The sequence below is a fragment of the Xenopus laevis genome, chromosome 8L (genome assembly GCF_017654675.1).
Source record: "Xenopus laevis strain J_2021 chromosome 8L, Xenopus_laevis_v10.1, whole genome shotgun sequence".
NCBI classification, from domain to species: Eukaryota; Metazoa; Chordata; class Amphibia; order Anura; family Pipidae; genus Xenopus; species Xenopus laevis.
In genome coordinates this window covers 26836005-26849620 of record NC_054385.1, presented here as the reverse complement: position 1 = coordinate 26849620, position 13616 = coordinate 26836005, and the positions used below count along the sequence as shown (strand labels likewise).

The window sequence follows — 13616 nt, the reverse complement described above, 5'->3', positions numbered from 1 at the left end:
CTGATGAATGTGTGCAAGTGCACAGACTGACACTAGGAAAGAGAAAATTTGCCAGCGCACAGTTTGCCTTTAAAAATAGTTATCACAAAAAAAAATGAGGTGTTAGTACCAGACTTTGGCCAAAATATGTAAGCCCACGTGCCACATCAAGGCCCCTGATTGAACGTGAGTCCTACACTATGTGAGCATTATAAGTTTGTAGTGCATTTAAAATTAAGTCCCACAGCAACCAATGTGACGAAGTAATAAGACCATGGTGCACTTCCCCTTAACTCAGGGGCTATAGTGAAAACTAGGAAACCCTGTTTCCTCTGGTTTCCTCCCACACTCCAAAACATATAGTTTTAGTACATTTAAGTGTGTAAATGTGATAGGGATCTTAGATAGTTAGCTCCACTGGGGCAGGGACTGATTTCAGTTATAAAGCTGTGGACTATATAAATGAAAACTAAATAATAAATAATTAAACTTAATATAAGGTTAATGTCCTCTTACATAATAATGTAGCCTTGGCCGTCCCATTCACTGGGGCACGGGGAACTGTCACTATGAGTTATTTCCCCCAACCTGATTGGAAACCACAGAAACCTCAAGCCTGTGTGAGTGTTTCCAGCCCAGACTATTGTGTTCTCTTAACTGTATTGTCTTCTTGGAATATGTGGGCTGGCTTTTAGCATAAACACTCTGTCGCTAGTGAGCTCATGTGTCAGAACACACAGTGCCTGCTACAGAGGACACATCAAGGCATGGAAAGGAAAGGTAGGGGGGCATTTCCATGTGTCACTAATGCACTGGGGTACAGGAACGGGTGGAATTAATGCTGATCCAGTAAAGAATAACACTAAGACTTTTGTCCACCACCAACTAAGTCATTCATATTATCAAGCTTCTTCCTCACTGTTATTAGAATCACTTCTGCGTGTACATAACAATCAGGATTATATATGTATATACAGTAATTAAGACTTAACTGACCATGCCAGTATGCCAGTTCCTGGGTGCCTCCTTACTTATATTTTCCTTTTGATTGTTAATGCCGCCTGTGCACGGGCATCTACTGAAGCGCAGGAGGGGGAACTATTGGCTAAAACTTTGTACCTCCACAAGGAATACTTGTCATGGTTCTGGTGTTCCATTCTGTATTTCTAATGTGGTGTGATGCACTCATCTATTGTACAGAACATGTCAGTGCTATAAAGTTAATTTTTTTTTAATCATTGCAAAAAAATCACACACTTAGCAAACTGCAGTCGGCATGTTATGCCCCTGTGCATATAATTACGAGTGTGGTTTTGCTAATATATAACATTTCCTTTATTGCTTCAGAACTACAGTTCCCAGCATCCGCTCTGCATCAAGAGCTGGGAGTCATTATCTATATTGTAGCTCTGCCTCCCTTTGCATTGTTCTGTGCTGCATTGCTTCTCACTGTGTTACTATACTATAAAGCCAGTGCTAATTTACTTACACACAGCAATGCTGAATGGGTCATTTCCTTCTGAGAACTAATACTAAAGAAAATATGCCCATCTCTCTCTACCTTTCTGATGTAGGAAATTAATTCAACATATGTACATTATGCATCTCCTTCAGGTTTCCCCAGATCTTCCTTCTGTTTGGCTGCATTTCTTATACTGCTTTGTATTTTATTCTTGAAGCCCACTCTCTCTAATATTATATTATATGGTATTTCCAACCTGTGTCCTTAGCAAGATACTGGTTCCAAGCTGATATTATCAAGCCACTTGCTACATACTGACATTATGCCCTGGAGACTTAAATGTCTTGAGTGGATGACTATCTCCCCATAACATCAAGCTGGAGCTGCTTTTGCTTCACCCTGACACCAGGCAGGATCCAACTCTCTTCAGTGCCCCCCAGACCTTGGCAAAGATGATTCCAATATGAACCTTGGGAAACATATATTGAATTTATGTTTTGTAGCATTGGTGGAAATAGTTGAAGCTGATGGAGGACTGAGCATCAGCTATCATTTTTCTTATAATACATTGTGCCCACTACTGGCACAGTGCCACAAGCTTCTATACAAAATGCCATTTCTTACTGTTATGTGTACCTGGGGAATGGGGTACAGTATATACCCTATGTTATTAGGCCTAGCAACTCCCCTGGTTGATAATAACCCCTTTTACTCTCTCTCACTCCACCCACCCTTACCAGCTCTTTATCTACCACATCTCCTCTGCAATGTTTTACATTTCCTGCCACCTGCATCATCTCACATTGATAACATCCTCTCTCACACCTCAGCCCTTAATCTGCAGCCCGTACTGCACTTGCCTTTCTATATGCAGCCCTACTTATACTGCAACTGCCTTGCTATATTATAAGTAACTGCAACCCTACTCATCCTGTTATCCAGAATGCTCAAGACCTGGGGTATTCTGGATTAAGGATCTTTCTTTAATTTGGATCTTCATACCTTAAGTCTACTAGAAAATCATGTAAACATTAAATAAGCTGAAATAAGATGACTTTGCTTCCAATAATGATTAATTATATCTTAGGTTGGGTAAAGTACAAGCAACTGTTTTATTATTACAGAGAAAAAGGAAATTATTTTTAAAAATTTGTATTATATGATTATAATGGGGTCTATGGGAGATGGCCTTTCTGTGTTTCGGAGCGTTCTGGATAATGGGATTCAGTATAACTGATCCCATACCTGTAATGCAAATGCATTAATATATTATAAGTAACTGCAGCCCTACTCATACTGCAACTGCATTGTTATATTATTAGCTCTCAGGCCTCTCCTTGGTCCCCAACCACAGTGCTTATTCACAGAGAAGCAGAAGTGGCCCCACATCCCCATGGAAACTCTAAAGGAACTGGATCCTGCAAATGTTGGGGGACCCAGGAAGAATAAGGTGACATGGGAACCACGGACTGTTGAGCAGCTTCAATATATGTTTATGAAAAAACATCTAGTGGCCCAGTAACTTCTAGTTATGCCTCTGGCTGCTGTGAAGAGATCATCTGTTACAGTATAGAGAATGCACATAATGCATAACCTGTGCAACACTGAGTGTCTTATGATTCAAATTATTGGAAAGTGTCTCAGTGAATAAACTTGAGATGCCCAATAATTCAAGATACAACCTGTGGGTTGTAGGTAAATCTAATTTCCAAATACCATAGGCCCCACTCAGCACACAAACATGGCAGCAAATTGGGACAGGGCTGCTCTTCCCCAGGCCTTCAGCTTATCCACCACATCCAGATACATGATCCATCTTATTCTTCTTTTAGGCAAGAAGTTTCTATACAACATATACTGTAAGCAACTGCTGCAGGCTGGTTAGTACATAACCAGATCCATTTTCCCTTTCTATATTATGCATCTACTTTCCATTCATTTACTGGAAGGTGTGGAACTCACATTGACTACATCTTAAACGTCTTACATAACCAGTTCACTCCCTCTGTGATGGTGTATTTTTAACATATTTACTTTTTCCCCACAGTGTCCCTAGGTGAGGATCTTACCCATATACTAAGGGAGTTCAATGATGCCCTGGAGGACTTCTCAAAGGGTCCTTGTGAGTCTGATGATTTGTTAAAACAACTAAAAGAGCAACAGACATCCTATGACAGAGGTCTTGGTGACTCAAGTAAGAGATTTGGCAACTGTGTAGGACAACGGTTGCTCTAGAATGTTTAAAACCTGGTCTTTCATCAGGCAAGATTGTAAAAAAAATTCCATACATGGGTGATATTAGCTATTGAATTTGGAGCTGGCTTTTAGCCCCCACATGAACCTAAAATTATTTTCTTTTGGACTGTTGTTTGATTTAAGTTCACTCAGAACAGGGCCACTATCAGAATATATGAGGTCCATCTGAGTCCTCTGGCTGTGAACCCTGCCAACTAAGTAGAACAGGGCCACAATTTTGAAAAATGTTCATCCCAATACAAAATGCCTGACCACATCTACAATCTATCTGGATATGCTCAAACCTGTCCATCTACCACAAGCTCCATCTATTTTGTGTTTTGTGAATCAGGCTACGACATCAGGCTGAGTAGTACCTGTAACTGGACTCAGTGGACTTGTTTCACTAATGGCGCCCAGATTCGTGCAGAAGTTGGGCTACATGGAAAAATCCCATACTTCACAGCCTCATCTGACAACAGGCAGACAGATCTGGTAGTTGTGCCAAAGGTCACACATTCTGATAAGCCCAATTTAGCTGACCAGTTCACTGACCAAATCAGGCAGAGGAGGTCCTGGTTTTTGCCTTTGAGGCCTTTTGGAAAACTTTTCACTTGTGCAGACCATTTAACATACTGATCAAGATGGAGGGCAAACACAATCTATAGCAGGATGCTGTTAATAAAACCCGTGGGGGTGTGTAGCCCCCCAGCACCGAATTGCAATGAGATAACTCCCTTGATTAAACTCTACTGATGCTACTGCATACTGGGAACTAACCTTCCTTGCTAGAAACTCATCTATCTCATTTCAGAGTCAACCAACCAGTCACTCTGTTCCTTCTTAGGTACGAGTTCTTCACAAGGAAACAGTCTCAACACAAGTGAAGAGAACTTAAACCAATCGATGGCCAGTGCAAGACAGCACCCTAATGGTGAGACTGATGCACATAACAGTGACTTACACATTTTATTTTACTGATCTCCTTCTGTAAATGTTTTCATTGCATAGCAAAACAACATGCATTTTGCACCTGCATTGGATCAGAAATCTGCAGTTATTCAGCACAAGAGCACAGAGATGGATTTATGCTAAGTAATACCGGGGCCCCCAACTCCTCTCACTCTATTCCTCAATACACTTGCCAGAAACATCTCTGAGTATCAAGTTAGAATGTGCTGGGCCCACTCTGGGGCAGTCTCAGTTCCGCTGTACCCTCCTACTGTGAGACTCCCACGATATGCTGGAAACTGATGGAGCAGACTTTACTGAAACCTTTACCTCAGGTTTCATTGGCGTGAGTGGCTGAGTGATGTGTTGCAGCTACTTCATTAATGTCTACTCCATCTTGTGTTTCAGCCAGTGACATTAGGGAATATCTCACAGTCATCATTCAAACCAATGAAATAACCATAGCCAACCGACTAAATGTCATTTTCTGTTTCAGCAAAACTTGGGGACACAAGGGAGCTGGAAAATTATATAGCCGATCTGGATAAAGTCCTGGATGGTATGTCAGGATTTACTATTGCAAGTAACTATTGCAAGTACTATTGCAAGTTGTAACAAATTTACACCTTAAAATCAAGTTTTAGCATGAAATGGACATTGGTATTCTCACAGAGCAATCATTTTTGGCTGCTGGCATCAGTGACCCACAATTGTAAGCTGGAAAAATGTAGGAAGGCACATAAAAAAAGACCATCTGAAAAAGTTGCTAGGAAAAGGACATTCTATAGATACTAAAAGTTAATGTGAAGTCGAACCACCCCTTTAAGATGGATCTCCATTCAAACTGCTGTTTTTATATAATGAAAGAAAATATCATTCGAAGCGACTTTCCAGTATGCAGTCATTAGTTGCCCCAAAGAAGAGACGATTAGAATCTCCAGGTGTAACATTAGCCTTAAAGTTATTTGTATGTATAATGGCTACTGAAAGTAGAATTTGTTTATGCAATATTTTTCGGGATAATTGAAGAAATGTGGTAGAAGTTATTTCTTCACCAGCTTAATCTTTTCTGCTACGTTTTGTCAGGAATCAGAAACAGCAGTGCAAGGCCACAAGCAGATGTTACTTTCATGAGCAACTATCTATACAAACAACTTTAAGCCAGGTTCCAATACACATTCTTTATAATTTTCAGTTTTTAGATCGAGCGAGAGAATGAGAGAGAGAGAGAGATAAGGTCTGACAACCAGGACCCACTCTAACAGCATATAGATGGGCACAGTGAAACAAAACACAGGCTGATTCTTATTTTAGGCAGTTGGGCTGCAGATAAACTACTCACTGGGTTTGGAACGTGTATGGGCAGCTTTAGTCTCTACCCCACCAGCTGTTGTCTGGGATGCTGAGATCTGTAGTTCAGTATATACCAGGGAACCCTACTGGTTAGTTCCTGATGAGCAATTAAAACAGCGGGGGGGGGGGGGTCTGATTCCTGTTCACTTTTTCTCATGAAGAGACACAAAGTTTATACATTTTCTTCTGTTGTATTTACTTTCAGATCTCTGAAACATGAAGTGGGAAATCAGAAATGAAAGTAGCACTTCCTGTTGCCTCCGAGCAGCAATTCCTTTTGTGCTGCTGCTCAGCATATGATGAGCAAATTCATCTACACCTGGTTTCCCCAAGTATTCCTTTCTTAAAATTCTAAACTGATGCTTTGGGGGGGGGTGATGCTGCAACCACAAAATCTTGATAATGGAACAACGAAGAGCCAGGCGCAATTGCAGGAGAGCTAAAGACTTGCACTGTGTTCTGTGCCCTGCACTGGCTTCATATTAAGTTATACATAGTAAGATGCATGGGAGCCCAGTACTCAATACCAGCCAATATACACCCTGCACTCCCTAATGCTTCTCAGCTTCCAAGTTCTGAATCAGTAGAGCGAAAAGAATATGCACTCATCCAATTCAATGTGGTGAACACAGGGTACCTCCAATATTTTATTGGTGTGGAGTACTAAATGATTTTTGTACTCTGCATCAATAAAATATTGGAGGTACCCTGTGTACGCCACATCGAATTTAATGAGTGCATCTTCTTTTCTCTCCATTACTGGTTAACTCTCACTTTAAGTCAGGTGACCGAAGGTAACACCGACAATTAAGTGTTTAAAATTTGCAACAAACCATGAGTGTATTGAATCCTAACCTTATTGACCCAAGTTCTGAATGACATACAAGCCAGGGATGTCCATGTGCCTTTTTCTCCCCCACCCGTCGTGTTTGCAGCACTATTCAATGCAGACACAGAGGCGCAACTCACTGAGCTCCATTCTGCACATACTATTATATAAATATATATATGTCTTGAGAAAGGTCCAGACTGGACCGAAACGTTGACAAATAAACTTTGCTTGATCTCATTATGAAGTCCTGGAGAGCGTCATATATATATATATATATATATATATATATATATATATTCTTTAAATAAAAACAAACTCTGTCTTTTGGACTCTGACTGCTCTTTGTACTTAATGTTTTTCATTTAAATTCCTAATTATGGGGTTTAGTTTAGCTTTAGTTTCTGTTCAAGCTCCATTTACTCCACCCGAAAGAGGAAAATTACCCTTGTTTTTCTATAGTGCCGACATATTCCCCCATTTTCGAAGGTTCATATCACACACACACACACACACACACACTATAGGCAATTTTATCAAGAAAGTGGAGTAACCTGTAGGAAAAGCACACAGACATGAAGAGACCAGACAAGCACAGGAACCCAGTTAACCATTGCACCACCACCATGCTGAAGCCTTTAGTAACCTAATTATAAGTTATTGGGGCTGCATTTCTAACACAAAGGGTCAGCCTGAAACCTTGCCATCCCATAATTACTTGAACAGCAGGGGTTTGTTTCTCCTGGATCTACTGGCAGATTGGGCCTTTCTCTGGATGCCACAAGATACATAAAGGCATTTTGCTCTGGTCATGGCCCTCCAATCTTGGGATAATATTCTGCAATTAAGTTTTTAGGAAGGAAATTATCCATCACCACCACCAGTTCTGCCTCCCACCCACTGGAATAGGAGACACGTGTCAGCGCTGGAACTACTGCTTTTTCAGCTGAAAATGCTCAATAAGGTGGCACTAACAATAGCAAGAAGGAAGAAAGAAGATAACACTTACAATAAGGTGGCACTAGTGAAATTGGTTATTTGATTAAAAGGCAGTAGAGAATACGCTCATGTGTAAGAACCAGATGGGTCCAGAGAACAGATAAACCTATTCTGCCTTAATCTGCAACTACATTTACATGTTAATTAAAGTAAAAACAGGAAATTGTTTCTTACTTACCATAATTTCTGTTTCCTGGTCACCTTCCATGGCAGCATTAACCAATTGGTTAATCTCCCTCCGGGCCAATGGACAGGCACAGGACCTCCCCGAAAGAAGTTAAATGGTCAGCCCCTCCTCTACTCTTGGTTGTAAAGCTTTTTTCAAGGGTGGGGAATTCCCTGGTGAATGCTGCCATGGAAGGTGACCAGGAAATTACGGTAAGAAACAATTTCCAGTTTTCCCTAGTCACCCATAGCAAGCATTCCCCAATGGGAACTACCAAAGCTGACATCAGGGAGGTAAAAGGCTCTGAAGAAAATAAAGCAGATAATTCCGCCACTCGACATGCTGAGGATAACCTTCAATGTGAGGTTCCACAATGAATCTATTCTAGTGGCTCAAACGGGGATCATGTTAATGTATCTAACACAAATGGAAGATCCCATGGTGGTGATACTTTCCTAGTACACAGTCTTACTCTCATTAATGCGTAAAAAAAAATCTTTTAACCAGATTTCTTCAGTACCTTCTATATGAGAGGAATTGGGGGAAACACATAAATCAACTCCACTAACCAATCTTGTGTTAAGCTGTCTACGGCTGCCTCTTCTCTGAATGGATATCTTGAAAAGAACCTTTTACACTTCCTGTTTCTCACAGACGCCATGGCGTCCACTTCTGGCAGTCCCCAAGTATCTACGAGGTCTTGAAAATGTCCTTGTGTAAACCTCATTCTCCCGGATCTATAGTGACCCGACCCGACTTAAAAAATCTGCTTTCACATTTTCTTCCCCTGGCAGGTGAACTGCTGTGAAATTTTCTAGCCACCCTTCTGCCCAGTGGAAAATTTGCTCTGCCTCTTCCACCCTGGACAAATCTTTCTTCTAAATGGGCGCCCCAAACTATTCCTGATGCGTTGGCCGTCAGGATAGTCCACTCTGGCTCTTCTAAATACACACCTTTTGCCAGATTTCCCTGACTGCACCACCAGTCTAACCTCCTTTTTAGTTCCTGAGACAATCTCAGCTTCCTATGTAATTTTTTTCTGTGCATTCTTCATCCTTCTTAAAACAAAGTTTTGAAGACCCCTTGAATGCCATCTTGCCCATTTTACAACGTGGATCGTTGACTACATAAACCTAAGATCCGCAGGCAATGACGGACTGTAACCATTGATTGAGACTTGAAGTCCTTCACTGCCTGAACAACTTTCCGTTGTTTTTCTATTAGAAGGTTCACTATATTTTCTTCTGTTTGAAAATATGCTCCTAAAAACGATAGGGACCTTGTTGGGGACAGGTTGCTCTTTTTCACATTGACTATCCATGAACTTGAAGGAACACTAACACTTTTCCTGTATGACGTTCAGATTCTTCTTTTGAAGTTGCAGTCACCAATATGTTGTCCAGATATACAGCTACTCCTTGCTTCCTTTGCTCAGCTATGAGCGATACCAGGATTTTTGTAAACACCCTTGGTGATTGGGTCAGACCAAAGGTAAGACATGTGAACTGAACATGAACGTTGCCTGCTGCAAACCGCAGATACTTTCTGTGTTCAATGTAAATGGGGACATGAAAGTTGGCGACTTTTAGATCTATGTTTGTGAGCCAATCTCTGACTGAGATTACCTGAATTATTGATCCTAATGACTCCATCTTGAAACTTCTTTCTAGAAATTTGTTTCTCATGTACAAAACTGGCCTCAACGCCCCTTGGGCTTTTTTTTTTTACTAGGAATAGTCTTCAGTTACAAAAAAACCGAACATTTCTGAACACATATCTGTATAGCACCAACATATTCAGCAGCACTGTACAATAAATGGGTGTATATGTTGATCATGCAGATTTACATACAAAATACACCAATAAATGCTAAAAGAGGGCCCTGCATAACGAAGCTTACAATCTAATGGCATCAAACTGTTCCTGGAAGAGGGAATGTGAAACACACACAAGTGCACTTACTGAGGCAAGGGAACCCCTTGAGCTACTGCCACCCTAAATGTGACAGTAATTAAGCAATGTGGGCTCTATCAATGGGCACAACATCCTCGCACCTAAAGAATCACATATAGATGTCAAGAGTGAGTTTATTGTCATTTCATCCACATACATTTGTACAGTACACAGTGAGACAAAACAACGTTCCTCTAGGACCATGGTGCAACACACAACATAGAAGTACCGGACAACAGACAAAAAGTGCAAGTGCAAAATATGCAACTCCTGCAAGACAGGACAGCATAGTGCAGGGATAGGATAAGACAGTGCGGCAGATGTAATATGTTAAGTAAATAATGCTAAACGTCAGACATGATGGGTGTATCATTGTGATATGATAGTAGTAAGAACATGATAAAGAACATGATAAAGTGCAGATGTGCTCATAGGGAACAATTGTATCCAATGGCTATTTATTTATATAATGGCGTACAGTGGCTGTGTAACGTTGTGGTATATAGTAAGGTCAGATGGAGTGTGTGTGAGAGAGATCTGTCCGGGCCTGAGTATTCAGGAGCCTTATGGCTTGGGGGAAGAAACTGTTACACAGTCTGGTTGTGAGGGCCCTAAATGATGAGCGATAATGCACCAGGACAAACCCACCAAAAATATTTCAGTGACAGGGGAGCTCAGGAATGGTGCACACCCCCTTGTTACCTTCCTGTCCCCTCATCAGTGTAATTTCCACACATTGTCTCAGCTAGTGCTGTTAGGTCTCTATAATAACAATGTCTCTGATCATCTCCGGGAGCAACTGCTGGGCTGCACTGCACATATGATATGACCTGAGGAGTCACTTCTAATGTTCTCTCTGCATTCCCTGTCAAACTCTATCCACCCCTATATCCATGAATCTTCATTCTATCATCTATCCTATCTATAGTCTATGTATCTATCATATATCTATATTCTTTTGCTACAACAATCAATTTATTTATTGATCTATAATCTATGCATCTATCAATCTATCTATCTAGCTATCATCTATCTATTCTATCTACTGTATCTGCCAATCTACCAGTTTATCCAGATGTTGCAAAAAGAAATGAAAGATTATCTCTGGTGAAATATATGTACTGTGGTCTATTTCTCTATTCTATCATGTGCATACAGATTGTCTACTTATCTTTCTGCCTGTTCCTTTCTGTAGCTCTCAAATGTGAGAAGAAAAAATGTGATGGGGTTAAGAAATGGGCAATACTAAAAAGTGCCAAGCAGGTTTCAACATGCCAGAGCCATAGGTACCAACCTGAATAAAAAATGTCACAGGAGCATCTTGGCTCTGCCCCATTCACTCCCGGCTCTGCCGTGCTCTCAGCTTCACATTCTTTAACGATATAGAAGGCCTTTGGGTGAGGATTTTATACATTTCAATGAAGCATGTAAGTTAAGTATCGGGTTGAAATTACTAGCAGGAGAAGCAGGTGAAGGTGCGGGGCTTAGATTGGCTACCCCTGAATCTTACTGTGTTTCTGGGCTGAGACCGTTAGAAGGTGTCCATCAGTCAATTCGAAGGGACACGGAGCAGAGCGTTTTTTTAAGGGTGAGCCTGTAGGAGTCTGTATTAGGGGTAGGGAAAGAAGGAAGAAGTCCCCTGAAATCAATGTCGGACTGGCCCACAGGGATACCAGGAAAACTCCCGGTGGGCCCAGGTGTCAGTGGGCCCTCCTGCTTCAAAACATTTGGCATATTTCATGAGAACAAAGAGACTAAATAGATTAAATAATAGATTATAGCATGTAAAGAAAAGAGACTAGCAGAATAGAGGTTGCGTGAGGAGAGGAATTATAATAATACTGAGAGTGGGTCCCTGATCTAAGGTCTTTTGGTGTGCCCCTGGTCTAAGATTTTTGGGTGTGCCCCTGGTGTCTCAGTCCGACTCTGCCTGAAATGTTGTGCATGTTACACACAGTTTGTCCTGTATAACATCCAAGAAATGATTTTAATGGCAGGTATGCAATTCCCCACTAAACCATGGGTATGCTTGCCTCTGTTCTATTTGGCTTTCACACAGTGAGCTGGGCTTATAGCATCCTACAACAAAAACAACAACAGCAGAGCTGCTGCACAAAGGGACTTGACTTAAGTGCAGTCATAGAAGACACAACAGAACGGGTGGAGGCAGATGCATAGTTTAGCCGGCAGGAAGGCAGGTTTGCAAGAGGTGCAGCAAAGAAAGAATGAACTGGTCAGAGGCACGGCTGGGATTTGAGCTCAGTCTAGTGCAACAGAAGTCAGCATACTAAATCCCTTTATTTTCATGTAATGTTGACACAAGAATAGTGGGAAAGATAAGAAAGCCCATGACTACATTGTCGTTTCTCTCAGCCTGTTAAACCATTTTTAAGGAAATATTGGCATGTGCTTTACGTAATATCTACAAGGATGTATATATTTATACAGAGAGAGAGAGAGAGAGAGAGAGAGAGAGAGAGAGAGAGAGAGAGAGAGAGAGAGAGCACAGATATTACAATATATATACTAGCTGGAAGGGACAGCAAGTTCCATTTTCAAAGATGCCAAGTCAGCTGCATGAGTTGTTATTCAGGAACCCTTTCAGGCTGCTGGAGTAAGATATGTGCCCCCTACTATAAAGTCAAAATGATCTTTTTGTATCTTCCCTAACAACAGGGATAATTTACAAACACAAGTGCAATACTGGAAAGAAAATGCACTGTTTTTTACCCCAAATGTAGTGTTTTCTCCATAATTTCTCATAATTACTGCAGCTGACTCATCAGAAGGGATGCAATTGCCTTTGTGTTGTAATGCAAATCAGGTACAAGTTGCGTCACTTCCAGATCATGTATTCAAAACAGCATTCATTTCAGTGGGTGTAAGTCAGCCGGGTCTGTTGTAACCCTGGAGCTACTGCCTTGTCCAGTGTAACGCCAGCTCCAGGATTCCCCGTCATTAATAGGTACAATTAAGCAACCATGCAGAGTATGTTTGAATGTAAGTACAGGTAAGGGATGTGTTATCCAAAATGCTGAGGTTTTACGGTTAAGTCTAGTAAAAAAAACAATATAAAAATGAAATAAACCCAACAGGATTGTTTTGCTTCCTATAAAGATTTATTATCAGGATCAAGGTACCGTTTTATTATTACAGAGAAAAAGGAAATCATTTTTACAAATCTGAACTGTTTGATTAAAATGGAGTCTATGTGAGATGGCCTTCCCATAATTCTGAGCTTTCTGGATTAGGGGTTTCCTGATAACTGAACTCAACTACTACACTGCATTTTTAGTTTTGATGAATTTCTAAAACCATGTCAGAGCTTCCATTTTACAGCATCTGATCTCCTACAAATCTTTATATACCAGGATAAAACATCCTAAAAATGAAAGCTAGGGATCTGCTGAGCAGTTTGATGCCAAATGTATGTAGGTTTACCCAAGTGTGTGGCACCAGGGATATTATAAATATAATATTTATATAATAATATTGTTTTGAGACAAAGTCAGGCCATTTTATTATATAGGGTTAAAGGTTACCTACATGCTTGGCAGGAAAAAGGTTAAAGGTTAAAATCAGCTTTATATAACTAAAGGAAAACTAATTTTATACACAGACATAATTGGGGGAAAAATGCTGTATTGTGGGCAAAAGATATGGTGAATTGTGTTTCACATTGCACTTGC

General features: G+C 40.7%; 1 protein-coding gene across 3 annotated transcripts; it reads left to right on the top strand.

Annotated features, from left to right (window-relative positions):
* Positions 1-682: 682 nt before the first annotated feature.
* On the top strand, positions 683-7136 carry LOC121396914 (regulator of cell cycle RGCC-like). 3 transcript variants are annotated; one of them, XM_041572563.1, is made up of 5 exons: positions 683-759; positions 3489-3635; positions 4524-4610; positions 5124-5186; positions 6186-7136. In XM_041572563.1, the coding sequence occupies exons 1-5, from the start codon at positions 702-704 to the stop codon at positions 6191-6193; spliced, it is 363 nt and encodes a 120-aa protein (XP_041428497.1). In that variant the 5' UTR covers positions 683-701; the 3' UTR covers positions 6194-7136. The 3 variants fall into 3 exon arrangements, with proteins under 3 accessions (XP_041428497.1, XP_041428498.1, XP_041428496.1); XM_041572564.1 differs by lacking the exon at positions 6186-7136 and having other exon boundaries at positions 3489-3563; positions 5124-5323; XM_041572562.1 differs by lacking the exon at positions 6186-7136 and having other exon boundaries at positions 5124-5323.
* The last annotated feature ends 6480 nt before the right edge of the window (positions 7137-13616 follow it).